At 34.2% G+C, this 26,228-nt stretch overlaps 6 protein-coding genes across 7 annotated transcripts; 3 read left to right on the top strand and 3 right to left on the bottom strand.

The window, feature by feature from the left end:
* Window positions 1-998: 998 nt before the first annotated feature.
* LOC108321783 (protein REDUCED WALL ACETYLATION 2) lies at window positions 999-7,041 on the bottom strand. Of its 2 annotated transcripts, XM_017553641.2 has the most exons (16): window positions 6,550-7,033; window positions 6,224-6,315; window positions 5,616-5,756; window positions 5,466-5,522; window positions 5,306-5,378; window positions 4,575-4,733; window positions 4,167-4,316; window positions 3,821-4,076; window positions 3,617-3,738; window positions 3,352-3,438; window positions 3,176-3,264; window positions 3,015-3,077; window positions 2,787-2,843; window positions 2,082-2,178; window positions 1,848-2,006; window positions 999-1,307 (listed from the first exon to the last, which is right to left on the bottom strand). In XM_017553641.2, the coding sequence occupies exons 1-16, from the start codon at window positions 6,580-6,582 to the stop codon at window positions 1,302-1,304; spliced, it is 1,641 nt and encodes a 546-aa protein (XP_017409130.1). In that variant the 5' UTR covers window positions 6,583-7,033; the 3' UTR covers window positions 999-1,301. The 2 variants fall into 2 exon arrangements, with proteins under 2 accessions (XP_017409130.1, XP_017409137.1); XM_017553648.2 differs by lacking the exon at window positions 999-1,307 and having other exon boundaries at window positions 1,866-2,006; window positions 2,082-2,173; window positions 6,550-7,041.
* A 1,715-nt stretch (window positions 7,042-8,756) lies between these two features.
* Window positions 8,757-10,894, bottom strand: LOC108331808 (uncharacterized). Its single transcript, XM_017566754.2, has 2 exons — window positions 10,272-10,894; window positions 8,757-9,291 (listed from the first exon to the last, which is right to left on the bottom strand). Exons 1-2 carry the CDS (start codon window positions 10,623-10,625, stop codon window positions 9,058-9,060), a joined length of 588 nt encoding a protein of 195 aa, XP_017422243.1. The 5' UTR covers window positions 10,626-10,894; the 3' UTR covers window positions 8,757-9,057.
* Window positions 10,895-15,808: 4,914 nt separating this feature from the next.
* On the top strand, window positions 15,809-16,607 carry LOC108334901 (cell wall / vacuolar inhibitor of fructosidase 1). Its single transcript, XM_017570828.2, has one exon. The coding sequence runs from the start codon at window positions 15,898-15,900 to the stop codon at window positions 16,438-16,440; it is 543 nt and encodes a 180-aa protein (XP_017426317.2). The 5' UTR covers window positions 15,809-15,897; the 3' UTR covers window positions 16,441-16,607.
* Window positions 16,608-17,681: 1,074 nt separating this feature from the next.
* Window positions 17,682-18,469, top strand: LOC108333848 (cell wall / vacuolar inhibitor of fructosidase 1-like). Its single transcript, XM_017569313.2, has one exon. It carries the CDS (start codon window positions 17,745-17,747, stop codon window positions 18,276-18,278), a length of 534 nt encoding a protein of 177 aa, XP_017424802.1. The 5' UTR covers window positions 17,682-17,744; the 3' UTR covers window positions 18,279-18,469.
* A 134-nt stretch (window positions 18,470-18,603) lies between these two features.
* Window positions 18,604-21,396, bottom strand: LOC108329954 (peroxidase 40). Its single transcript, XM_052871755.1, has 4 exons — window positions 20,294-21,396; window positions 20,018-20,209; window positions 19,620-19,785; window positions 18,604-19,514 (listed from the first exon to the last, which is right to left on the bottom strand). The coding sequence occupies exons 1-4, from the start codon at window positions 20,525-20,527 to the stop codon at window positions 19,129-19,131; spliced, it is 978 nt and encodes a 325-aa protein (XP_052727715.1). The 5' UTR covers window positions 20,528-21,396; the 3' UTR covers window positions 18,604-19,128.
* A 482-nt stretch (window positions 21,397-21,878) lies between these two features.
* LOC108337302 (cell wall / vacuolar inhibitor of fructosidase 1) lies at window positions 21,879-22,777 on the top strand. Its single transcript, XM_017573799.2, has one exon. The coding sequence runs from the start codon at window positions 21,910-21,912 to the stop codon at window positions 22,468-22,470; it is 561 nt and encodes a 186-aa protein (XP_017429288.1). The 5' UTR covers window positions 21,879-21,909; the 3' UTR covers window positions 22,471-22,777.
* Window positions 22,778-26,228: the final 3,451 nt, after the last annotated feature.

The raw sequence follows: 26,228 nt of genomic DNA, 5'->3' as shown, positions 1-26,228 counted from the left end.
TAAATTAATCGCTAGTCATTTTTTATGTATTTCCTAGTTGGTTATAGTGATGATCTTATAACTAAAAAAATAAGATTAAGATTAAAATTTGTCGATTCGCAATGATTTTCTATCAAGAAATTATGTACTTTTAATTTTTCATTATAGGCTAAATTAATCTTTTGGTCTCAAATTTAGTTGAAATAGATTATGTTCTCTAATTTTTATTTTTATTTTAATTAAGTCTCTTTTTAAAAAAATTTGATTCAATTAGATTTTTTTTAATATATTCATACCAACCACATTAATAATAAGTTTTTTTATTTTATTTTTTATAATAATAAAATTGTTTACATGTCAAATCAGATTTTTTTGTTACACACGTAATTATCTTATATTCAATTAAATTTTTATATTTATTATTTAATTCAATTAAATTTTAATTTATTTTAAATGAAATAATGTTATTTGAGAATTTTTTTATATAAATATTATATTGATATTTTTGTTAAAATTAATATTTTTATTAGATATTTCTCAAATTATTTTTAAACCAATTTTTTAACCATATTATTAGATTCAACTTAAATAAATTACTTTTAAACAAATATATATTAAATTTATACATATAAAAGCATTTTTTATACCCACATTTGTTTTCTAAAAGGCACTAAATTTAGAAATATATAGAATTGAAATTAAAGAATATAATCATAAATAATTCAAAATATATTATAATTCATGTAATGATATTTATATTTATTTATATATTATAATACACTTTAATTAATTTAGAATCTCCAACTTCTCATTCTGATACATATGCATCTTGAACATCAAATTATATATTTATAACTGGCAACTTGGTAATAAATAAGTTTATCAAATAACAAATCTTATTAAAACAGACTTTCAAATAACTTTAGTTTTAACTAAAAACCAACCAATTTATATGATAAAATTTGCAATTATATAAATTTGTCTTATCTCTATTAACGTGAAAACTCTGACATAAGCTGTGAACAACACAAAGTAAGGTTGCATAAAATAAAATAAAAAATAAAAAATCAAATTGCAACGTCACCCTCTTGTCTATACAACTCAAACTCCTAAAACTGCAGAGCTATTAGACTATTAGAATAATTCCATTTTGCTTCTTATGGGTACACGTTTACTTTTACTTCTGTGACTCAAAAAAGAGATGAATGCGTCTTTAGGTAAAAGAAAAGGCCTGACAAACCAATGGTAGCAGCTGGCTCGGTATTCTTCCATCCACAGGAAACTATCATAGAAGCTTGCAACACTATATACATATGCAAATTTTAAACCTGCGAATTTTTGCATATCAAGATTTAGTGAAATGTATGAGGCATAAAATGCAAATGTAAACGATAAAATTTCAACTGTTCCACACAAGTCGGCTGTATTTCATTTGTGGTGGTGGTATAGCTTCCTAATTTGATATGATATATCTCTACATATTATTCACTCAAACAATGTCGCATTCAACAGAGGTGTTAGGATCCATGACAAAAAGCGAAAGCTTATTTTAGCTTTTATGTAGCTCTTTAACCGTAGATTAGTTCTACAGTAGCCTAGTTTTAAAACTCTGTCAAGAAGACAGTTTATCCATAGGGCATGCAAGAAAAAAACCGTCTTTCTTACCAGCCTCGTTATCATCTTCTGTTACCAACAAACTATGTTGTTACATGTAAGAAAACCTCAAGCCTATCTTGAGTGCTTTCATACACATTCATGCTATCAGGTGTGATGTATGAAAGGATGTTTGAGCTTAACTGGTACAAAGCTTATATCTAACGATAATTTAAGTGATTCGGACCAGATCATGTTATTGCAATAACACTTACCAACATTTGAGGTACCCTAAGGAAGCCAAGGGACAAAGAATATAAAACAACTGAGATTGTTGTTGCTGTAATTAAATTGTGTAAAAGACGCTTGTCGTCTTTGCTGGGCACAAATGCCACCTTGAGTACATTTGTCAGGTCAAAAAGCCTATAGGAAATCTGCGAAGAAAGTTAAAATCAGAACCAATCAACATAAAAAAAAAAAACTCAATCCAACTAGTGCTTTTTACTTACTGCAACATATATGGAAGTAGTAAGCATGAAGTTCAACATTGGGTAGTCTGGGATCAGGGAAAGCAACAATTTGGGTTGTCCATCTGGAACACCTGACCTAAAATCAGCCAATTACATAAAGGAAGAATTAATATATTCAGATAAATAACAAAAATAATTACATTACACTATACATGTACACAAGTTGCATCAAGCACGAAAGTAATTGTGCATGAATGTATATTAGAACCAAATTTTAGAACAACAAAAGCAATTAGTTTAGCAAAATCTCTTTCCCCCCTCAAGGACGAGGTAATCATCCAACAATTTAAATCCAATTTGCCCCAATTTCTAGTGCAAAGCATATTCATTGTTATGTTTTTTATATGGCAAATTGATATATATGAAACTATTTATTAGTTAATACACAGCGTAGTTTCTAAATTCAAAGTTATCACTCCACCAAAAATTAGTAATTAAAATAATTCAAAATTAAATGCTCAACATTGAGTGTAACGAAGCAAATCTAGTCTATTATACCATGCCAAACAAGTGAAATCATACATGCCCAAACATGTATCCAGGTCATGTGTAGGAGTCGAATATGGTTGGGTCACTGACTATATGTGCACCAAATAACCCCTCAACTCATATTAGGACAACCAATACATAATATCTAGTAAAGCATCCATAAATACTAAAAGCAGTATATCAGCTTCAAAGTACCTTAACCAGATATGGATCTGGGAGATGTAAGTCTCCAGTGTAATCTTCCCAAGCCATCTAGCAAAAGTAGAAGCATTATAAATAAATTAACAAATTACCAGCCTTAAAACAAAGTGAAGAAAGTTAAATTTGACAGCATTTAGCAGTAAATTAAGTCATTGAGTACGAAGGCATGTGCATGGGAAGAGAAGAAGAATAAAAGATTGTACTTCTACAAAGACAACTTACGCAAAAAGTGTCAGAGTACCGCTACGGAAACTTTGTGTGACATTCCGCAAGCATATGTAAACCCTGTCAAATAAAAAGGTGTCACATTAATAACTGAAAAGGTCTCTCGCCAGGTTCCTTCCCCTCCTCCTGAATGGAATATCAAGGAAAAATAAACATACGTTATGGGAATCCACGAAGTATAAGGATGATATTTATTGTATGAAAGCTTGTCGAGCTTGTATATATGCTCAAACCAAAAATAACCCACCTAGAAATCAACTCAAATGGTCAGGACCATCAAATAAAACAATGTACAGGTATAGTAATATAATAATGCTATTAAAAAATACGATACCGATGAGCATATCAGCACAACAGCTGCTTTGATTGATACTCTGCGCTTGATTTCTGCTTCCTCCAATTTTTCCATCCATCGTTCAACCTTATATACCATGTGACAGTCAACAATATACTCAACTCACAGGAAAATAAAAAAAGAAAAAGAAAGAGAGAGGAGACAGAATTTGGAGATATTTTCCTTCTTCATAATCATCACCTCGATCAGAGAGGATGATAAGATTTGTTTGAATTAATTCAAAAACATAAAATGGGAAACTTACAGTTGGATGATAATAGGCATAAATCATGCCAATTATCCATATGTAGCGATCAAGCCCTGAGCGAAAATGCCATTCATGCAAGCGGGAAAGATGCGATTTGGCAGGATTAGGATCAGTATAACCTGCAAGTTTAAAGAAACCTTCCAGTTAGCATGATCTGTTGTTCTTTTAGTGGTGCAGTCAAATATTGCAAATGTTACTAACCAAGAAGGAAAGTAAATGGACTCCAAAGCCATTCAAAGACTCCAGGTATCTCCCATACCAAGATAACAACCAAGAAGCAAGCAATGATTTTCACAGCAATGACTGACCCAATCTCATTGTACTTGTTGAGAATACCAAGTGCCCCATAAACCATAAGAGTGAAAAGTGTGTGCATGGGGCAGATGTAGTATAACATGTAACTGTTGTTGAGTACAATACAACAGAACACCACAAAGAAATTAAGCCTCCACATCATCTGCTCGACCAGAGAAATTAAAAATTTGCTGCAGTTAGTACATACCAAATATGAAAAATAAGGCTTTTATTGTTCAAGGAAATTGCATACCTGAGCAAATCTAGCCAGACTAAAATCTTTACGAACATAATAATATGAGAAGTTCCCAAATCCAGTCATCCAAACATATGCGGCAATGAACAAACGGATTGCATTGTAGATTTCAGATGCAGCAAAGTAATGGTACATCAAAAACAAAACCTGTTATGGATGTTAAACAATAGAAATATGAAATTTTAAAATTTGAAGAATTTACATTATTAACTATAAGTATGGGAAGAGTTGAATAATCAGAACATCTAATGCAAAAATCAACAAAACAACAAACAGAACTGCATTTCCATATTACTAAATGTATTAATTTCAGGGGGTCTGCACTTGCATAACTCAGAAGTTTCAGGGAGTTTATCCAGCATATATGGAAAGAGAAAAGCAACATCAACCGAAAAAGTGACAAACCTGCATCCAGCCTTTCCATTCTTCAGTCTGGTGTCTATTTAAATAAAGGATGGATTTCCCAGAAAATGGTGACTTGTCTTGATGTTTCTTAAAGGAAGTCATTGCCGAAACTATTATGAGGAGAAAATAGAGAAATAGGAAGAGATCCCTATTGTAACTCTGCAAAACAGATGACCATTGACAAAGATTGTATCACTTAAGGATAGTAGTCACATAACAAAGATGATTTTTAAATATATATATATATATATATATATATATATATATATATATATTACTGCTTTCACGGTAGTTAAGAGTACTGATTTTTTCTAACCCATGACCAACAGCAATGGGCACTGACTAAGGTGGTACATTGTGCTTTGTGTGTCTCTTCATGCAACAAGCAATTCACTCCTATTACCTTTCTCTTTTCCCTCTACTTTAATGATTGATTCCAATCGTTTGTCAATTTTTTATTCAAGAAGAGAGTTTAACCTTTCTTGGATTTTCATAAGTTTACATTTTGACTTGTTATAACGTATCTTAAAGGAAGTCATGGTTACAGAAACAAAAGAAATATGACCGCCACAAAAAAATTTGCTGAAAAAATAAGAAGGTAATAGTTATGTTAAAGCTAATAAGCATGCCAATGTGCAGCAATTTTGTTTGCTGAACTGACTATGCAAGCACAAAATAGTACTCGTCAAGAAATGAAACGCAGAAGATAAATATCCTGATTAAAGATCAACCTTTTTTGACGAGGCAAAGAAATCCGTGCGGTCACACAGATAAAAGTAAGCCAAAAGGAGACCAAATTCAGACCTGTCATGGAGGGAAAACAGGGGAAATGAAAAACAAATAGTCTGATCCACATAAACAAATAATTCTCTTTTCATATAATTTACTTACATCGCTCTGAGTGTCAAACGGTTTTCTAGAAGGAAATATTCATCCATCAAAAGGAATCTGAAGAAATAAGGAAAACACCAAGCGTGTAAGTGCAAGTTTAAGCATAAAACCATAATTTAAGCAAAAACAAGGGCGACATGGATTACAAACCGGATAATGGATGGTGAGGCAGTTATGCTCCGCGCCCTCGGGGATCCCGATTGTAGAGCTCCTCCCTCCAATAAAACTGCTTTGTCTTCATCTTTAACAGCATCACTACCCATTTCAACCAAGTTGATATCCGACTGCCCACTAAACGAGAACAACTTCCATAAGAAATCATGGCAACAATTTTCTAATGCACTTCCATTCTTAAACGTAGGAATAATATAATATTTCTGGAAGAACCTCCACACTAAAACTCTCACACAAAACTCTTGACTCTGCCACTTAATTAATTAATCCATATCGGATTATCACATTCTTTATTCTGAAAAATTGTGGTGGATTAAAAAAAAACAGAAGTTGCATAACGGTAGCATCATAATTCATAACTATTAAAACCCGTTATTGCGACATAAATATACGCACGTTAATCCAATTGTGGCCAACTACTTAACTCAACACTTCAACGAATAACACAGCAACTGTAAGTCATCATTTAATTTTCTAGTTATCTCGAAATTCGCAGAAGCTATATTCCCGTAAATTGAAAAAATTGTGCCCACAGGTGCAACTAAACTAACGCCACAAAGAGTTATCGATCCAGTCGAACTTACGCTCTGGACGAGACAGAGCTTTTCCGATACTCCAATATCTCCGAATATATCCATGCCACAACGACCGGAGTGATCCCGAGCAAGAACGACACCTGCAAGAGTAACGAACCGAAGAATCAATAGCGATCACTAATCACAAACACAGACACTTCAAAGTAAAAGTAGGCAACGATTAACTAGCAGCGAAAAAACAAGAATCAGTCTCTCGCACAAACACAACACATCAAATACCACGACGAGATAAACATGAATGAGTAACTAGCGGCAACAAAATACGAGTCGGTGCAAGATCTGATGGCTCTAGAAGACCGAACGAGAAGGCGTACCTGACCGGGAGTAACAGGACTGAAGATAAGCATTTCGGAGAAGCAAAAGATGCAGAAGAATCGCAGCACAGTTCCGAATGCCGATGCAGCGGAAATCACAGGAACCGAAGCGGCATTCGAAGAATGAGAGCGGTTCGACGGTGATCCGCCACCGGATCTGGTGGAGAGAAATGGAGTTTCCTAATTCAGCGAGAATGAAAGAACAATTGAAGAGAATTTTCAGTGCGCAAAATGCTTCATGTGGTTCGCTTGGTAAATACAAGAAGAGCGCAGTGAGCGACGGTAGGTGATAACGGTAGAACTCACTGCGCGTCTTTGTTGAAGAAGAAGAAAAGAGTGTCGAGCAGGGAAAAACAAATCCAACAAAATTCTCAATTATTTATTTTTTTGAGGAAGTCATTAACCATTTCACTGTTATCTTCTTCTCATTTTATATGAAAAATTACACATAAGAAAAAGAAAATTTTGACTTGTGTTTCTCTTTTTTTACTCTCTCGACGGAGTCTACCGAATGACCGACAATGCAGATGAATGTAGTGATAATGTGTCTGATCTAAATTCGGGTCATATCATGGGGTGGGTGTAGTTCCAATTAATGTCATTTGTTTGGTTAATTTAATTTCAACCTAACTAGAATTAAATATAATGATTTAATGTAATTATGAAGTTAATTGAAATTTGAAGTGTATTAAAAAATATTGTAAAAGTATTAAATATGCATAAAGATGGATAATGGCATTACACCTGCCCCCGTCATATATGGTGGGAAGAGAATTGAATGGTGGGAAAGGGATTGGTATTTGCTTTACCGACACCAGTATTAATTTTAAAAATATGTTGCCAAATAGTTATTTGAGTATTTGAATGTAATTTATAATTAAATATGTAAAAAGAGGAAACAGATATGTGAAAACAAGATATGTAAAATTTCTATTGCAACCCCAAACCTTCTTACTTCACCCATATATTTTATTTAGTTTTCTGCTACAGTTTAAAATAAAAGCCCAAACCTAAAAATTCAAATCTCTTTTCACTATTATATAAGTTTTTTTCCTGTACCCATTAATTACACCCTCAAACTCACAAAACAAAAACTTAAATATCTTTTCTTATTATTTCATACCACCAGCGTCCTGCTGCACTTATGTTCTCCACTGTAATCTTTGAGAGGAAGCACAAAAAGATAAAAAAAATATCCGTTTTGAATAAAGGTTTTGAAAAAAAGTTTGTTTAGAAAAACTCATTCTAAAAACTGTAATTGATGTTTCAGAATGAAAATTTTGTATAGGAAAAGTATTAAATATTTAGTGCAGAAGTTAAAAACTATTAAATATTTTGATTTAAGGGATAATATTCAATTAAAATACTATATTCTTTTAATTTACCAAACTTATAGATTTGATTCTATGTAATATAGAAAACTATATTTAAGTCTACCATTAGATTCAAACTGGTGAGCATTTTCTATATTTATAAAGATGAAAGAGGAAACTTTAGAGGTGCTAAAAAAAACTTACCCTGATTGTTTAATTCTGTCTCTCTATTTATATCTTGCCTGCAACTTTGATTTAATTTTACCATTATGGACAAATATCCAAACAGTGGCGGACATCACAATAGGCCATCAGTTCATTTCAATCGAGTATAGTGGCCAGGCCAGCCATCTCAACCGTACAGCACTCAAACAAAAACAATTATGCACGGATTTTACTTTTATGGCATGTACACCTTTTTTTTACAGCAAACACCTAAAATTCTAAAAGACCAAGTACGACCAGTTTCAAGTTCACCCCGCCAAGTTTCTGCTTTTATGGAATGTAAAAGCTTTTCTTTTTTTTTCTGAAGGAACCTTGTAAAAGAGATTCTAAAGAAGTGCGTGTGTGAATAGTTTAACTTAGATTCTAAAAAAACATGTATGAATAATTTCAACTTCACCTCTTTCAGTGGGAACGATTGATTGATAGTCAGATACTCTTAATCAAACAAAATGGCACAAAAGAAATGCAGCACCAATCGACCCTGTGGTTGAAACCCGTCAAAGCACAACTATATCATCATGGATGCAATGAGGAGTTCACTTTCTGAGTGCCTAAAATAGAAGAGTGGATGCCCTTGCCGATCCAGTAATCACAAGTCCAGGTAAACATGAAACACCCATCAAAAATGTAATAGAAACCAATGAGCATAGATTTTAAAAAGAAAAAATATTTTGTCAGAGGAAGAAATTTACCAACAGATACAGTAATACATAACATGAGATCTACTGAGCTACAAAGTACTTAAAAACATTCAAATGTGCAAAATTTGTTCTACCGAATGTTTAACCCATTATAGACTATGCACCAAGCATTTGAAAGTAATAAGCCTAATAATGTCGCACCATAATGATACAAGAGAGAATGAAACAATTCCCATAACCTTTCTCTGCAGTGTTTTTAAAGGTCAAAGGGAGATAAGTTAACCTATGGTTGACTAGTTTAATCCCTTAAGCCAAGAAGGGACCCAACTCTACCGCTTAGAGGGTCTCTCATCATCATCATCATCTTCTCCGCCATCATCGTCGTCTGAACCATCTTTATCCGATCTCTTCCGTTTTGGAGGAATCTGAGCCTTCTCACCGTTCTCGTCATCAACATCTTCATCTTCCTCTTCCCCATTCTCCTCTGGTTCAAAATCACTAGATGCTTCCTCCTCCTCAGCAGTGCCTAAAGGTCGAATAAGATACTCTGTTCCCAAATCCTCCTACAAGTAATTCAAACGCAGGACGCCATGGCAAAGTAGAAAATTATATTTATAGATTATTGCAAAAGATACACATGGACTATGGAGCAACTCAATAGATTCAGTACTAAAATTTATTTCACACATCTTCATTTTCATTTTTGCTACGGAATAAAAATTGACACAAACTATGCTCTTTAAACAAAAACTTCATTCTATCAAGTAGATTCTCAACAATCCCCTCCCCCATAAAAAAACCATGACGACTAAATTAGGGAAAAATAAAGAGATCCAAACAATGCCAATGAAGGACCTCCGGTCCATTATACAATGCATATTCCAAGTGAACGTGTATTCATTGTTTCCCCCGTATGGTTGGCATCAAACAAGACAACAAGAACAAATTCGCAAGCATATCAAAATATTAATGAAAGGAATTATCAAAAGATAAAGATCAAACAATAAAAGGTTGGAATTGAACAATTTAATGATTAATATTTCGTTAAACATAAAGTATAGTAAAATTCATGTATGTCTAAAATTAAATTGGAGCTATAACCAACTTTCCCCCTCCTTTTTTCCAATCAGTACAAACCGTACTGATCCGTGTATTTCTGAAACAAGGGAAAAGGACATTCCAGCAGTGAAATGTTACGACAGATCCAGCACATCAGAGATAAAAATGAAAATAGAACACAGTAACGATACAACACAACGCAATTCCACTGCAAAAAGGTTGTTCCAAAAGAAAAAAGGAAAACTCAGAAAGATGTAAGGTCCGTAAATGATTAAATGAAGAAGTTTGTGAAGAATTCCTGATTACTAAACTATAGCTTGAAACAGAATAAAATTTGGGGAAAACATAAATTATAGGGGAAATCAAACGAATCAGGGGAAAGTTAAAATATAATAATCAATCCAGGATAAATAATGGCAACGAAACCAAAACCGTAACAATTACAGGAAATTAGGGATTAAGAAATTAAATCAGAGATAACTACCTCTTCCCCGTGGTCATCCTCATCCTCCTCCTCGTCATCTTCGTCGTCGTCGTCATCTTCGTCGTCATCGTCGTCGTCTCCGTCTCCAGGATCAGCACCGTGCTGGACATCACCTTCTTCTTCCTCTTCGTCATCTTCGTCGTCGTTACCGGCATCGGGAGCATCGTCTTCATCATCATCTTCGTCGTCATCATTGCCGTCTTCATCGTCATCGTCGTCATCATCCTCGTCATCGTCTTCATCGTCTTCGGCGTCGTCTACTTCATCCTCGGAGTTGTACTCTTCGTCGTCCTCACTCAAAAGCGTGATCTCGTTCTCCTCCACTTGCTCGCTCAATTCCTCCTTGACCTTCATCTTCGAATCCAGAAACCCGAGCACGTTTGCCACACCGTTTTCAAATTCTTTGCTCAGCGAAAATCGATCGAAAACCGAGCACGCGAGAATGGAGAAAACAGCCAAGTTACCAGCCTCTTCCCTTCGCTTCCCCAGTTGCTCTGCAGCGCTGATCTTAGCCGTTGAAACACGAATTCACACGGATTGATGACGTGGCACTCAATCGGACGGTCTATATAAAAGCATTTGCGTTTCAGCGGAGATAGTGTGATTGCGCCTTGCGGCGCTCACTACTCCTATTTTCACAGTCACGTGTGTCACGTGCTACTGAAATGACAGAATCCAGGGTTAGGGTTTTCTTTACCGGATCATTCATTCGGATTCCCAGTTTCCTACCCGGACCCGTACGTGTCCATAATTTTAGTTAGCTTAGTAAGACAATTTCTTTTTCCATCCCTCTAATTCCTTTTCACACCTCTTTTCTTTTAAAATTTCTAACTTCTCGTTTTGTTTATCATAATATTTTATTTGAGTTTTCTTTAATTGTATAAAGTGAAAATATTTCATATTAAATAATTTATGAGAAAATATGTAAATTTAGTGTTTTATTTCAAGTAGTGTAATTTGAAGTATAAAAATAAAATTTTACGTTATATAATCCAAAATACTATTTTATGTTATAAATTACACAATCTAAAAACAAAGTTTGTATCAGACGTCACATAATTAGAATTCACCATAAAAAATTGAAAATTTTATGAATGACACAACTTTTTAACCAACGTGGTTTATTTCATGAGCGTATCTAACACGAGTTCCTTGAGTGTATATACAATGATTTCATATATTGTTGTTTTAATTAAATTTTATCATGCCATAGTGTCATTTTACGTTAATTTTTTATTAAGACTCTTGTAGTAAAGAGAAAAAATAAATAAATAAGTTGGTGCAAGAGAAAATAGAAAAAAAAATAATGAGTAGAAAAAAGTTATTTGGCCGGAGAGGAATATGTGACAAATATAATAAACATAGAAATAGTTTTATTAAATAGAATGTAAAAATAATATTTTTATTTGTTCATATATTATTATTATATAAATAAATAAAAATATTATAATTGATTATAACATGATATAATAGAATATATTAAAATCATGATGTATTTTTTTAAAAGAACTGAAAATATAATCGGTTATGCTTGATAATTAAATGGCCAATCATATTATAATTTAATAATGGCTTTTATGCCTTATTTTCTCTTAAGTGCGGAAAGTTTGAAGTGTGAGTTTCTTTGTGGTTATTCATGTTTTGTGTAACATATAATATTATTTATGTTAGAATATGAAATTTACAAAAGTGAAACTGAAAACTGGAGAGATAGATGTTGCGATAACACAGCTAAGCATTCCACATTATATGATACATGATGGATCATGGAAGTCAACATTTGTAGAAGCTGAGATGAGACATCTTTCATCTTTATGAACTGTGATAAAACCACACATTCAGACCAAACATAAGAAAATGCATGATGCAAGAAAACCTGTGTTTGCAACCATTCCTTTTTTCGCTGTATGCTGTGATCAATGCAAGTATCTGATTGTAGCTCTTCTTTCTCTTCAAAAAGGCTTTCCATGCACACTTCCCAAAACACAAAACCTACCTCAATAATTTTCTTCATCGTGGAAGAGAAGCAACAAACATCTCAATGCTAATTGGATAATTTATTCAATAATTCAGGTTTAGGCATGGGTTATTAATTTCTCGTGATTATAAATGTTAGGTTTTCTTTTAACAAAAAAATGTATATGTTACTTATTAATAATTTATTTATATTTATATAAATTTAATTTAAATAAAACTAAAGATAAGACGATTTCATAATATATATAAGCAGGTGCAAACTTTGTCTTACAAGTCGGTTTTATAAAGTTGAGATAGGTTTAAAATCAACTTCTTACCGTGGTATCATAGTCATGTGTTAAGACCTATCCTAGCAAGATTTATTATTTGTTCGACATATTGTATCATCCGCTATTAAAATATTTGTTGTTTGTTGAGCATATTGTTACACTCACTATAAAATCATTACCGGATCACTTAATAATGTTTAGTCACACACTTGAGATATATATACCTCAGCGTAAGGGAATATGTTGGAAGTTTCACTTCAACTAAAAATAAAACAATTTTATTATGTATATTAAATACAAACTTCATTTTACAAGCTGGATTTGTAAGGTTAAAATAAATTTAAAATTCACCTCTAACATTAAAAAAATAACAAATATATATATATAAAAGAAAAAACATTTTATATATGCTTGTTTCTTATAACTAGTCTATTTTAATCATCATAAAATGTTTTTAAGATATCCAAAATAATTTATTCTCCATCATAAAAGGAATGTAAAAGAAAAAAATGGTAATGTGAGATTTTAAAAGATAATATATTAAAGAAAAAATTCCTATAAACATTAAAATTGAAATTTATTCATTTTATAAGAACTAAACATAACAAACTCAAAGTTTTAAGGAATGAAAAATATTTCTTTATACAATAACAAAAATGCATTCATTTCATTTTAACTAAAAACATTTTTAAACTTTAACATCGATCTTAGTATAGATTTAATATTTTATCAGATTATTAAACAAAAGTGTAATGAAATATTTAAATTAACGTGAGTCATGAATTTGGATACAGGAATATATCTTGTAGGTAAGGTATACACAGATATTGAACTTTCTACCTAATATGTTTGGGCAGATATATATATTTTTTAAAATATCGGTATTTATGCCAATATTATCCATTAATTATCATCCTAATTATAAACATTGCTTAGTTTTTCAGCTTGTTAGGTCAAGTGGAGTGTTTGGGAAGAATCTATAGACTAATATTGTATGAAAAAAAGAGGCTTAATAATTACCTAACAAGTATATCAATCTATATGCTATATTAATTTATTTTTTTGTTTTTTTAATAATTTGCTTGAGTGTTTCATCTATTAGGTTATTTTAGAAAAATAAAAACAGTATATGTAAATTAAACTGGCTTCAGATTGTAGTATTTATTTATCAAGGGGTGAGGTTCAATGCAACTATGCATATGTGCTTTAGCACTTTCCTTTCTAAAATTACTTACAATTATTGTACTATATTATTACTTCTTGCGTCTCACGTCCAATCATTGCATGCAAATACAGCTGCAAATTAAAATATTTTTAATTAAATACCTTTTTCCTGCGTATAATAATTAAGATATACATAGTGGAAGAAAAAGTTCATACACTGAATTTAGCTTATCTAAATTAAAGGTTAAAAAAATATACTTCAAGAAGAAAGTGTTCAACCTCGTTGAATGCGAATCTATTAAAAAATATTCAATCATCTTAAACAAAATCGTATTTAATTTTCTTAGAATGCGATCAATTAATTCCGAAATGGAAAAAGAAACACACTGTGTTGTATAGATATATAAGATAACATATACATATATACTTATATTAATAGTATATATATATATATAAGAAATAACCTTTAATGACTTAATTGGAGAAGCTAAAACTCATACAAGTAAAGTTTATGTGAAAAATTAGTTTTATGATTTTGGGTCATGAGATATATTGTTTTAAAATTTATATGGAAATTAAATTGATTTTATATTGTAGTATATTAAAAGGTTAAATAACAATGCAATACAACCATGTATTTGTGCTTTATCACTTTACTTTCTAAAATAATTACTACTTGGAGCACCACCCAATCATCGCATGCAAATAGAGCCGCAAATTAACATCACCAATATTTTTAATTAAGTACATTCTTTTGTACATATAATAATAAGAATTAAGACATAGCCATTAAAACTAATTTTCAATTACTAATTACAAGGATCTTTGTCGTAACTTAGGATTGAATTTGCAAGCCGAAAAAGTAAATTTAAAGAGCCAACATAGAACGGTGGATATTTAATCACAGAAAGCAAATTTGAATGAAGATGATAAATAATTTTGAAAAATGATAGTTGCACTTGCACATTTTTTATTCAAAGTTGTAAATTCTTTCTATGTCTCTAAATATATGAAAGATAATACTCGAAACTAATATTTTGTTTTTTTAAACTAATCAAACATCAAACATAAAGTTAACAAATCAAATTGTCATTAACAAAACAATTGCATTTTATTTACAAAATGCTTTCTTAAATGTTATAAAAAAGATGACAAAATCATGAACAAAATTTTCCAGAATGTATATATTACTATATTTAAGAATTTATCTAATGTGTAAGTTTCCTAAAATACAACAAAAACTTCTAAAATTTTATGAGAATTTCAAAATTAGTAAAAAATTCTAAAAAGATTAAAAGAATAAATCTAAGATATAAAAAGAATAAGAAAAGAAAAGAAGAAAACCTAAGAAACTAATTTAAGAAATAAAATTTACTTTTGAGAAGAGAAAACTTAATCTTAGGCAAAAACAGCTCTCAAAAAACTTAATCTTATTCAAAAACAGTTATTACAATAATCAATATTAAAAAATGACCGTTGACAAACTTTAACGAAAGAAAGGAAAAAAAATCTATACATTTATAACCATTAATGTGAAAATAAAAACTGTTAGGCCTTGTTCACTTGAGTGGATTTGAGGGAGAATAATTGAGGGAATTTGAGAGGATTTGAAAATAAATTTTTTTGTTGATTATTTGAGTGAATTTGAAGGTAAATGAGATTGGATTTGGAAGTAAATTTTTTTAATTTGTCACGTCAATCAAATCCTACACTAATTCTCACAAACTTTACTTCCAAATTCATTCTCACTTACCTCCAAATTGACTCAAATAAACAAAAAAAAAATTATTTTTAAATCCTCTCAAATCCCTTCAATTACTCTCCCTCAAATCCACTCAAGTGAACAAGGCCTTAGTGATCAACCTTTAAAATTAACGTTTCTTTTATTATTATTATTTTATAGCATAAAATACATAAGGTTTTTTTGTCATTGATTAAATTTATTAAAAAATAGAAACATAAATAAAATTTATTAACAAGAAATAAACAGACAAAAAATTTGTAATTTTAAATAAATTTAGCAAATAATAATTTTTTTTGGAGAAAGTAGATTTGTAACAAGAAAAAAAGTTCAAGTGTCTTTGTGGAAAAAGTAAAATGAGAGTGAGGGAGGTCCACAACGTGAGCCTCGAACTATAAAATGGCGTAGCAGCGTTCCATAAGGTGGAATCAAGCTACTGTGATCGATCATCACCAATCTCTTTCGAAGATTCACAATGACAAACTCGAAACCACTGATTCTGTGCTTCTTTCTCCAAGCCATTGTTGTTATGGTTACAATACCAGCAAGTCACTGCAGAAGCTTTCTTCCAAGCAATGAAAATCTGATAGAGAGCACTTGCAAGAGAACACCCAACTACAATCTCTGCCTTCAAACACTGAAGGTAAGCCCTGGAAGCTCCACAGCTGATGTCTCGGGGCTGGCTCTTATCATGGTCAAAGTGATGAAAGCCAAAGCAAACGATGCCTTGAAAATAATCCATGACTTGCAGGGGAAGGGAGCAGGACCTAAGCAGAGAAGAGCCTTGAGTTCTTGTGCCAGTAAATACAAAGCAGTGTTGATAGCTGATGTTCCACAAGCCACCGAGGCTCTGCAGAAAGGAGACCCCAAGTTTGCTGAAGATGGAGCCAATGATGCTGCTAATGAGGCTACCTTTTGTGAGAGTGATTTCTCTGGGAATTCTCCACTCACCAAACAGAACAATGCTATGCACGATGTTGCTGCTATTACTGCTGCTATTGTTAGATTGCTGCTCTAGATTTTCAACTTCCTCGAACCAGTACTTAGTTGTATTCACTGATTGTTGCAGATGTCTTGGAACCTGCTCTTGCCTGTTATGTAAAAAAAAAAGCTGGTATCTATTTTAAAGCTCTTATAATAAGTTATATGTAATAAAATCCAAGCCTCTCGTGATTCTGATTTGCATTGAGACTAGTATCGTAATTCCTCTTTACTCTGATTTTCATGTGAAGATTTGTATATTTTCATTTGCTTTTGCTGGTAATGGTTTTAAGAAAAGGGTTTGCTATCACAGCTACGTAAGGTCGTGGAGTCTGTATGCTCACATGGTTGAGTCTGGACAATATTTTTAATGGAGAAACAAAAGAGGAGTTTTTCTAGAAGTTGTACAAATGGTAAAAATTTAATTTTTTTCAAAAAAATCGCGTTTTTCAGAAATATCAAGAATTATGGTGAAACTGTAAGTTAATTACGTTTTACCTATGTTTTCTTTTAAAGACAAAGCTCCTTAAAAATACAGTAAAGTTATGTTTTTCACATTTGTTCAGCTGTTTTATCATAAGATCAAATGACATTATTATTGAATGACAGAAAGTTGAGTTTTTGGATGAAATTTATTCTTGTATGAATGTTAACAAAAAGAGAGAGACCCATGAACATGATTTATGAATTATTGGGAATTGAGGATAGGCATAACTGGTATATTATTCTTGTGTATGCTTTTTTTCCCTCCCTCCTCACTAATGCGTGTCTCATTCTTCTTTAGCAATGGTGGGGTAGGGTAGGAAGAAGTGATAAGGATAAGTGAAGGATATTAATCTGTGGGTGTGGCTTGTCCTTTTGTGGTGATTATTGCTGTTTTAAGGTGGTTGGAGATCATGTTCCATCCAAATATCCAAACACGGCTCTTCATTATAGCATCTATTGTGGGAAGGGATCATATTTGGTCACTCTAAAGAGACAACACTCCTCATCAACCTTTCACTTTGGCCTTCTTGTTACCACAATCGCTCACCACCTTGGTTCCTATTCCAATGTCTGCCACGTAATGTACAAAATTTTTATGATGTTTTAGTCTTTAATCACAAATTAGGTCTATTCCGTGCTCAAACAAAGTACTAAATTATTCTAGAAAATGGTAGGAATAACTAAATTAATTTCATGTTCTCTGCTCCTAAAGCAAGACAGAGAGACCCACAACGGTGATCCCTTCCGTGCACGGCACAGACTCATAACTACAAAAACAAAGGTAAACAATTTTTCAGTTCTGAGAAGACATTGTTGTTCCATCCCCACATCATTTTTTTCTCATTTTCCTAAAGCATGAAGCCACCATCTTTTATTTTTTACACTGTTGTTATAGCAACAATTTCGGTGCCAGCAGCAACTAACTGCAGAGTCGTTCTGCTAAACAAGGCCAATCTGATAGAAGAAACATGCAAGCAGACACCCCATCAGAATCTTTGCATCCAATACCTCTCTTCTGACCCTCGCAGCGCCGATGCAGATATTGCAGGGCTAGCTCTAATCATGGTCAATGTAATAAAAACCAAAGCAAATAATGCCTTGGACAAGATCCAACAACTTCTTCAGGGAAGCCATGAACATTCTCAAAAGGAAGCACTGAATTCTTGTGCTGGTAGATACAAGACAATTCTGGAAGCTGACGTGGCACAAGCCATTGCTGCTCTGCAGAAAGGAGATCCCAAATTCGCAGAAGATGGTGCGAATGATGCTGCTGTTGAGGCCACCTCTTGTGAGAACGGTTTCTCTGGGAAATCGCCACTCACCAATGAGAACAATGCCATGCATGATGTTGCAGTCACAACAGGAGCTATAGTTAGACAATTGCTCTAGTTACTTACTCAAACAAATGATGCAATTTCGTATTTATAATGTCATATTCACTATCCTATAATCATATATTATAGTATGTTGTTTGTATGGTGTCCAATAAAATGCTATTAACTTGAGCGGCATCATAGGGGCATACTCTCTTGTTAGTCTCACCTGTTTCGGAAATACAATTGTTTTTGCCACTTCCACAATTCTCACGATTTCTTTGTTGCCAATTTTCATTTGATTGATTAATTATTGCGAAATAATTGGCCGAGCTTGAAGGTGAGCATGAGACCTGATATGTCTCTCTGTCTTGTATTTCTTTCTTCTGATGTATAAGCTATTTAGTCTTTTCAACAACTCTTTGGTAATCAGAAGATCCTTGATATTTTGATCAAGACAGTTTTATCTGAGTGAAGTTACTGACATTTTAATTCATCTATTCACACCCCTAACTTTTCTTTTTATTATTCATGTCCTATTTTCAAACTTGCTATTTAAGTATTACTGTTTATATCTTATGTTGTAGGGGTGGTAGTTTCCAAATGGAATCATGCAGTTATTGGAAAAAAGGGTCTAAGCAACGTTGTTACTTTTGTTTTTAATTTGAAATATTTATGCTAAATGCTAATATTTGTGACAAACTGACATAATGTGAAGCTGAGGCAATTAATGGCTTTAACCAGTACTTGGAAAACTTTTACTAAAAACCGATTCGAGTATTCATTAATATTTATTTCCATAGAAGTAACATAGTTCGCCCCTTCTAATGATCAATTAGTATGAAACAACCATATTGCTTTTACATAGGGCAATATCAGCTTTAGAACTAGAATTATTATTTTTGGTTATAAAGGAAAGGCTAAGACTAGTTAACAGTTCGGCAGTCCCTACGAATCTGGCCATTACTTGGTGATCCCAAGCTTCCCATTTTCAACATTGAATGCTTGAAGTCTTCAAAGAAAGCTAATGGGTTCTCCACATAGTTTTCCACAATCTGTCGTGTCTGATCATTTCCATTCACAAGAGTCTGGTCTGATGGGAGCAATCCCTCCCCAGAGAGAAGATTAACGAAGTATTGGTTATCAAAGGTAGCAGGTGTAGCCAAGTCAAGATGTGCAACTATGTTACCATTATCTGACCCTGAGCACAACTGTTGCAATGATGCGATGAAATCAATGTTTTCTGAGTCGCTACTACTCTGTAATCTAGAGCTGAATGTTGTGCAGCGTGCTTTCCCTATTGTGTGTGCACCTGAAAAGTGGAATGGAGAAAATAATGGTAATCTTGCTTGTTTGTCAGTGATTGATATAGAAGAATTGTTACAGCATGTGAATAGCATATTGTAAGTTGATTAACCTGAAAGGGCAACCATGTCTTTAAGTGTAAGGCCTAAATTCTCGAACTTGGCTACCAGCACATCAACAGTGGAGTTTGGACCTGGGATGTTATTATTTGCTGCATCCTTACTGGCAGTAATGCTATCTTTCCTTCCCATTTGCACCTCCCAAATTGGACCTCCTGACTGTGACATAGTAATTCGACTTCAATATGCTTCATGATGTCACAAATTGAACAATTTTGCAAGAAAATTAAAAATAATAATAATAGTTACTTATTTCATTATGTAATTATAAAATCTTTTATATTTTTGGTGCCTTTAAGATTAAAAGAGTAGTTTAAACCAAAAAAAAGAAAAAAAAAACGAGAAAGAGAGGAATGAGGTTGGGACTAGAAGGCATGAAGCAGTAACAAACCAGAAGAACTGAATCTCTTGCAGCAGTTGCCAGTATGTCAGCACAAGAGACAGTCTGTGGACAGAGTAGTTCCAGCTCAGATTTGATTTTGTCGATCACTTCAAATCCTCTGAGAGAATTCAAATTTGGCCCGGCAGTTTTCTCACCAACAAAGTCCTGTGTGTCATCCAGCAAGACTGAAGCATCACAACCCTGAAATTTCAACAAAATATTAAGCGGTTAATGAGGTTTATAGAACATTCAGAAGATAATGTGTGGAGGAAAATAATGTCTTGCATTGACAAAGCAATCATGGAAATGTAGCCTAAGCAGTGAGGCTGCCATTCTCGAGTCTTCAGCCACTGCCTGCTCCACCCAATAGAAGATAATGGCCTCAGCCTCTGGGCAAGTGTGGCGGTATATGCCACTCCCTAACGGACAACCAGGATCACCACCGTAGGCATCATTCAGGGTGGTTGCAAAGGCTGGAGTGAGCTTAAGCATCACTAGACACAATAGTACTAATTGCATGGCTATATTTTAGGGATGGTAAATTATTCTAAATGTTATTGTATGAATAGTAAGGAAGGTATTGGATATAAATGCCTACCTCTGCTCTTCTATATATAGGAACTTACTAGCAGAATGTTGTGTGAAAGTTTAATGGAAGGTGTTAACGGGGAGTTGTTGAAGACAAAGTCAAGCATAAGTAGTTAGTCGAGTCAGTAGTGTACCAACGTAATCAAAACCAAAGAAAAGAATGAATCCCTTAGACAAAACCTATCAACTACTTCCTAAGTCCTTGAACCCGGTCAAAAGGAAGCATTGAGTGTTGGTGTGCTAATAGATACAAAGCAATTGTTGAAGCTGATGTGATACAAGCAGTTGCAGCTCTGCAGAAAGGGGCCCCCAAGATCATCTGTTTAGGCCAACTCTTGCAAGATCATCTTCTCCGGGATATCAAATCATCACTCGCCAATGACAAGTTGGCAACAAGGCTATGCTTGATTAATATAATATGATATTGATCAAATTATAAATATATGTTATACCTTGTTTATCATGTCCTTCCTAATTAAAAGAGCACTATAATCCTGAATGAAATTATCCACATTTGAGAAATGCACAAAAGAGGGAGGGAGAGAAGTGCATGAAAATTTTGTCAAAATTGATAGATTGGAAAACTGTGGAACGGTTGGCGCTAAAAGCCAACAAGATATCCGTGATACAAGGAAGGATTTATCCTTAAAATCAAGGTGACGCAATTCCAATGGCCCTGCTAGCCCATGATTACAAACAGCAAACAAAACACCTGTGACCAATTATTTTGTTTTATTGGTTTCTTGTGTGAATTCTCTTTCACATAGACAATCATGTTTAAAATACTATTTAGCATTAAATGTCTGTTTTTTTCTTAACTTCTCTGTAAATCTGTTTCTTTTTTTGATGTGAGATGTTTTTCCCATAGAGGAACAAGATAAATTTTATCACTCATTTATACTATTTTAACACGTCTTTTCATCTATTTAAATTTTGGTATGTCTCATGAGAATCATATTAATTCTTGGTTTAATTGTCTGTTTAATAATCTAGATGCCCATCAACAAGTAACCAGGTTGAAGGAGGTGTAAGAGACGGATCTATCTGAAAAAAGAAAAAATCTACTTCCTGACCTTTTTTCTAAGAAAAGATTCAATTTTTAATCTGTCATGACTAATCACTTTCATGTGATACTCACAAGTATGCTTAAAATGAATTAAAATGCACCCAACTATAAGAGTCCAAGAAATTTTGTTCTTGTTATTTTTCAATTGGTGGTAAACAAATCTCAATTTGTTACCTTGCCAAGGACCAGCTAACTTTAAATAGCAGCCAAGAAAAAAACTTGATGATTCATACCCCTACCCGAGAAAATGAGGAGCTCACTCTTTGGGTCCTTTTCTATTCTCCATATTCTTATTCTATCATGTATTCTTCTCACACCAACAACTCTTTCCTCTGATGGAGATGGTGACGATGATGGTGATTTGGTGGACCAGATATGCCGAAAGACTCCCTTTTATGATCTCTGCAGCTCCATCTTACATTCAAATCCCTTGGCCCCCAAAAGTGATCCAAAGGGTATGGCCCTCATAATGGTGAACAACATTCAGGAAAATGCTACTGACACACTGTGTTACATTGAAGAGTTGATCAAGCAAACCTCAGATGAACAATTGGAGCAGCAACTGGATTTCTGCGCAGAGTCATACATCCCAGTTGTGAAGTACATTCTCCCACAAGCAGCTGATGCCATAAGCCAAGGTCGATTTGGGTTTGCCAGTTACTGCATAGTTGATGCTCAGAAGGAAGTAAATGCCTGCGACAAGAAATTTTCTGGCTCATCTCAGGCACCCTTAAGTGATAGAAATGACATTATGCAGAAGCTGGTGGATGTGGCTGCAGCCATAGTTAAACTACTATTAAATGGCTGATTTTTTTCTCTCCCCTCTTTCCACGGGTTTCCCACACCGTTTCCGAATTCTTTCTCTGCAAAAATGGATCCAAAACCGAGCATGAGAATGGAGAGAACAGCTTCCCCCAGTTGCTCTGCAATGCTGATCTTGGCCGTTGAAACACGAATTCACACTGATCGACGATGTACTACGCAATCGGACGGTCCATGTAAAAGCATTACTTGTTCATATTTTAATTCAATTTCATCTTAGTATATTAGGTCCTTCAATTCTTTCTTAAACTCAATTTCAGTATTTTATTAATATGATTTTGTTTATCTACTAATTTATATTTGTTAAATATGTTTTTAGTCCCTCAATTATTAAATGTTTTTGAGTTTCGTTTCTCTTTCAAAGTTTATTTCACTTTAGTCATTTACTTTTGTTAAATTTTGGTTGAACTGGCTAACGGTATGCCACATCAGTCTTCCTTTCTCTAAAAAGTATTTTCCTTTTTTCTGAAACGTGATGATCATTTTCCCTATTCATCTCCATCATCTCTGAACTCTGTTCGTCCTTGGGACACCCCCTCTCCCTCCACCTCTCACTCCCTCCCCATCCTCTACATCATTATGTTTCTCACCACTCCTCTCCAACTCTTCCAGTACTACGTTCCTCGTCCTCTCCGTCCCCGCCATGTGCAGTGCCTGCTCCAACGCCAAACTCCTTTGCTCTGACGGGTTCTTGTGCTCCCTACCTTGCCGGTAGTACATAAAAGAGAAACAATCTCCTGGGAGAGTGTAATCAAAGCTCTCCTACCCTTTATCCCCGCGCCTGCTCAAGAAATCCTTCATTGCGCATGGCAGCTCCTATGCTGCCTTCCCGTCACAACCATTCTCGACAAGAAAAAGCGTGGCGACCACCTGCTGCGAAGTGTTGAGAAGGCAGATCTCCTAGATGATGTTGCGACGGAGGCGGAGGCTGGTAGTTCCTGAAGGAAGAAGGGTTGATTATGGCAGATATGAGTTTGATGGAATGGCGACGGTTGATGAATGATGGAGAGCTTATGATCGTCCTGAAGGAAGAATTTGTGCATATTATATATGTTCAAGTGGTGAATGCAAATTGTTTCAGAAGCAGGATTGATCAAATGCTTGTGTTTGGGAGGGTCTTGCATCCATTTTTGTTAGGTTTAATGTCTCAATAGGTCCCTGTTTTCGTCCAGAATCTCAAATAGGATCCTTTCTTTTTTGGCGTTTCAATTGGGTCCTTATTTTTGTAAAATTGAATTAATTAGGACCTTTCCGTTAAATTGATAAAACGGCGTTAAGTGTTGTATCACCTGGTATGCTGACGTGTTGTTTTTAACACATGTGTCATTAGAAACGTGGATGAATTATATTATTTTAAATTTTAAATTAAAAAATTGAGTTAAAAACTTCAATTAGGGCAAAGTTGGCAAAAACCCCCCTCTCATGGGGTCGATCGGTGGTGGCCAGGACCGAGTTACCGCGAAGTAATCCCGGAAGGGCAAGTCCGGTTGAAAGCGTCGGGTCGGTGAGGTGTGACAGTGCGACGGAGGCAGGCCGGTGTGAGGCGAAAATTATAGTGGAAGCGATAGTCGAGGGCGGAACTCAAGGAATCTCCCCTACCCTAAATATTTGAAACGCAGAGAAGAGGGCAGGTGCTTTCGTATTGGGGGACCCTTCGGTCCTGGGCACCAGTGTCCGGAGAAGAGCCTCCGTGTGGTATTGCTTGCAGAAGATGAAGAGGGGGAAGTTGAGGAGGTAAAGACTGAAGCAGAGCCGCCATGCATGGAATTGTTGGCGTTCTCGGCCGGAGGGTTAACGCAGCCAAGAACGTTGAAATTACAGGATAGAGTGGGGGAGAAAGAGGTGTTGGTGTTGGTGGACAGTGGTGCAAGCCCCAATTTCGTCAACAGAAAATTGATGGAGGAATTGAACCATTTTTTCTTTGATTTTAGATTTCTCATGAAAACAAATGGCAAGAGAAATTTCTAGAGGAAGAAGATCCAAAATAGAAGTCTTTCATTCCGTTCTCAGGAACTGGAAGACGTTTGGGTGGTAAAGCCTCAGCACGAACAGTTGAAGAAACATCTCGTCCAAAGCGAAAGCAAAGCGAAACTAACAAAGAAATGAAGAATTCTGATTCTAAGCCAAAAAATACTACATCACATAGATCTTCTGGAAATCTTGTGTTTGAATCCAATGTAACTACGTCTAGCTTTCAAGCAACACCTAACTTAGTTCTTAGAAGTAGCAATTTTATTGATAAACAGAAATGGCAAAAAAAAATCTATAATTTGTTTATATGATTTTTGTATGCATTTCCTCTTCAGAAGTCCATCTAACCAATTTTTCTTTGTTTTTAGTTTTTTATAGGAAACAAAAGTCAAGAGAAATCCCAAAAGGAAGAACAAGTAAAGTTCAAGTCTTTCACTGGAAAGAAGCATACGTTAATGGATTGATCCTTAATGTAATTTATGGATTTTTGGAAGCATGGTTCTGGGAGTTTTCGTCTTTCTTCAAAACATACTACCTTTGCCTATTGTTTGAAATAAATATATAAAATTCTCCAACAACATCACTCCCGTAGTTCGAACAAAATTTTCCATGAACCCTAAAACTCATCTTTCCCCAATTTCATTTCGAGTTCCAAATTTCAAAGAAGAATGGGGCTTTCAGCACTTCATTTAATTGGATTTCCCTACTTTGCCCTTACTGAAATTATATTACCACTCTGTACACATCATTTCTTAATTCAAAAATTAAAAAAATAAAATTAAACCACGTTTTTAATGCCACGTACAATAAATCTACACTGTCACCATGCCACGTACTACCCTCACTCACGGTGTTTGATCAATTTAACGGAAAGCCTTTATTTGAGTCAATTTTACAAAAATAAGGACTCAATTGAGACACCAAACAAGACGAGGACCTATTTGAGATTTTGAACGAAAATAGGGATCTAATGAGACATTAAACCTTTTTGTTATGTACCTTCTGTATTACTGTCAAAAATTTTCCTCCATCAGAGTACAAGAGCTACTTTATTCTTAATTTGAATGCCTCAAACACTATTTCTTTTACTCACATTTTGATAAACCCTAAACCCTAATTTGAAGGTCTGCATTAAATTCTTGATGCAATAATGAATGTTATTTTTTTTGAATGTTTTGGATTATCATCACAGAATTCCTTATTGATATACTCCTTTATCAGAAAACCAAATCAATTAGTATTAATTACCCTGTTAAGAAACACAATTGTTCCTGATCTGGTTTTTCTAATTCGAAAAACCCTAAATTTGCAAATTAGGAACTTTAATTAATCCTTCAGAATCAAGAAGGGAAAAATCCCAAATCTGAAACCTTATTGTTAATGAACCCTAAATTGGGGAAAATCCTCAATTTTCGTCTTCCCAATCTATCTTCTGCATCCTTGCTTCACCACCAACGGCGCGTCTTCGTCATGACCAATCTAGTGTTTCGTTCTAGCCATGGATTTCAAGAGAGTTTTAGAACCTGAGTTTCTCGCATTCTAGCTTTCTTCTCTTTTCTGTTTCTGCATCGTGCCATAGAGGAACAACTTTATCTCCCTTCGCGGTGTGGTCTGGTTCATTGTCGGCGAACAACAGAGGAGTTCACTGTGATGGCTCGCGTAGAGCATTGGTGATCTGTGGTGTTTTTTTTTTTGTTTTGGTTTTCTGCAGGTGGAGCTTATAGTTTCTTCCTTTAGCGGCGATCTTTGTTCTCTGTTGCGGTTAGACTCGCG

Source organism: Vigna angularis, chromosome 1 (genome assembly GCF_016808095.1).
Source record: "Vigna angularis cultivar LongXiaoDou No.4 chromosome 1, ASM1680809v1, whole genome shotgun sequence".
Lineage (NCBI taxonomy): Eukaryota > Viridiplantae > Streptophyta > Magnoliopsida > Fabales > Fabaceae > Vigna > Vigna angularis.
Note: the sequence above shows the minus strand (reverse complement) of the source record. Positions and strands in the feature narration are given on the sequence as shown.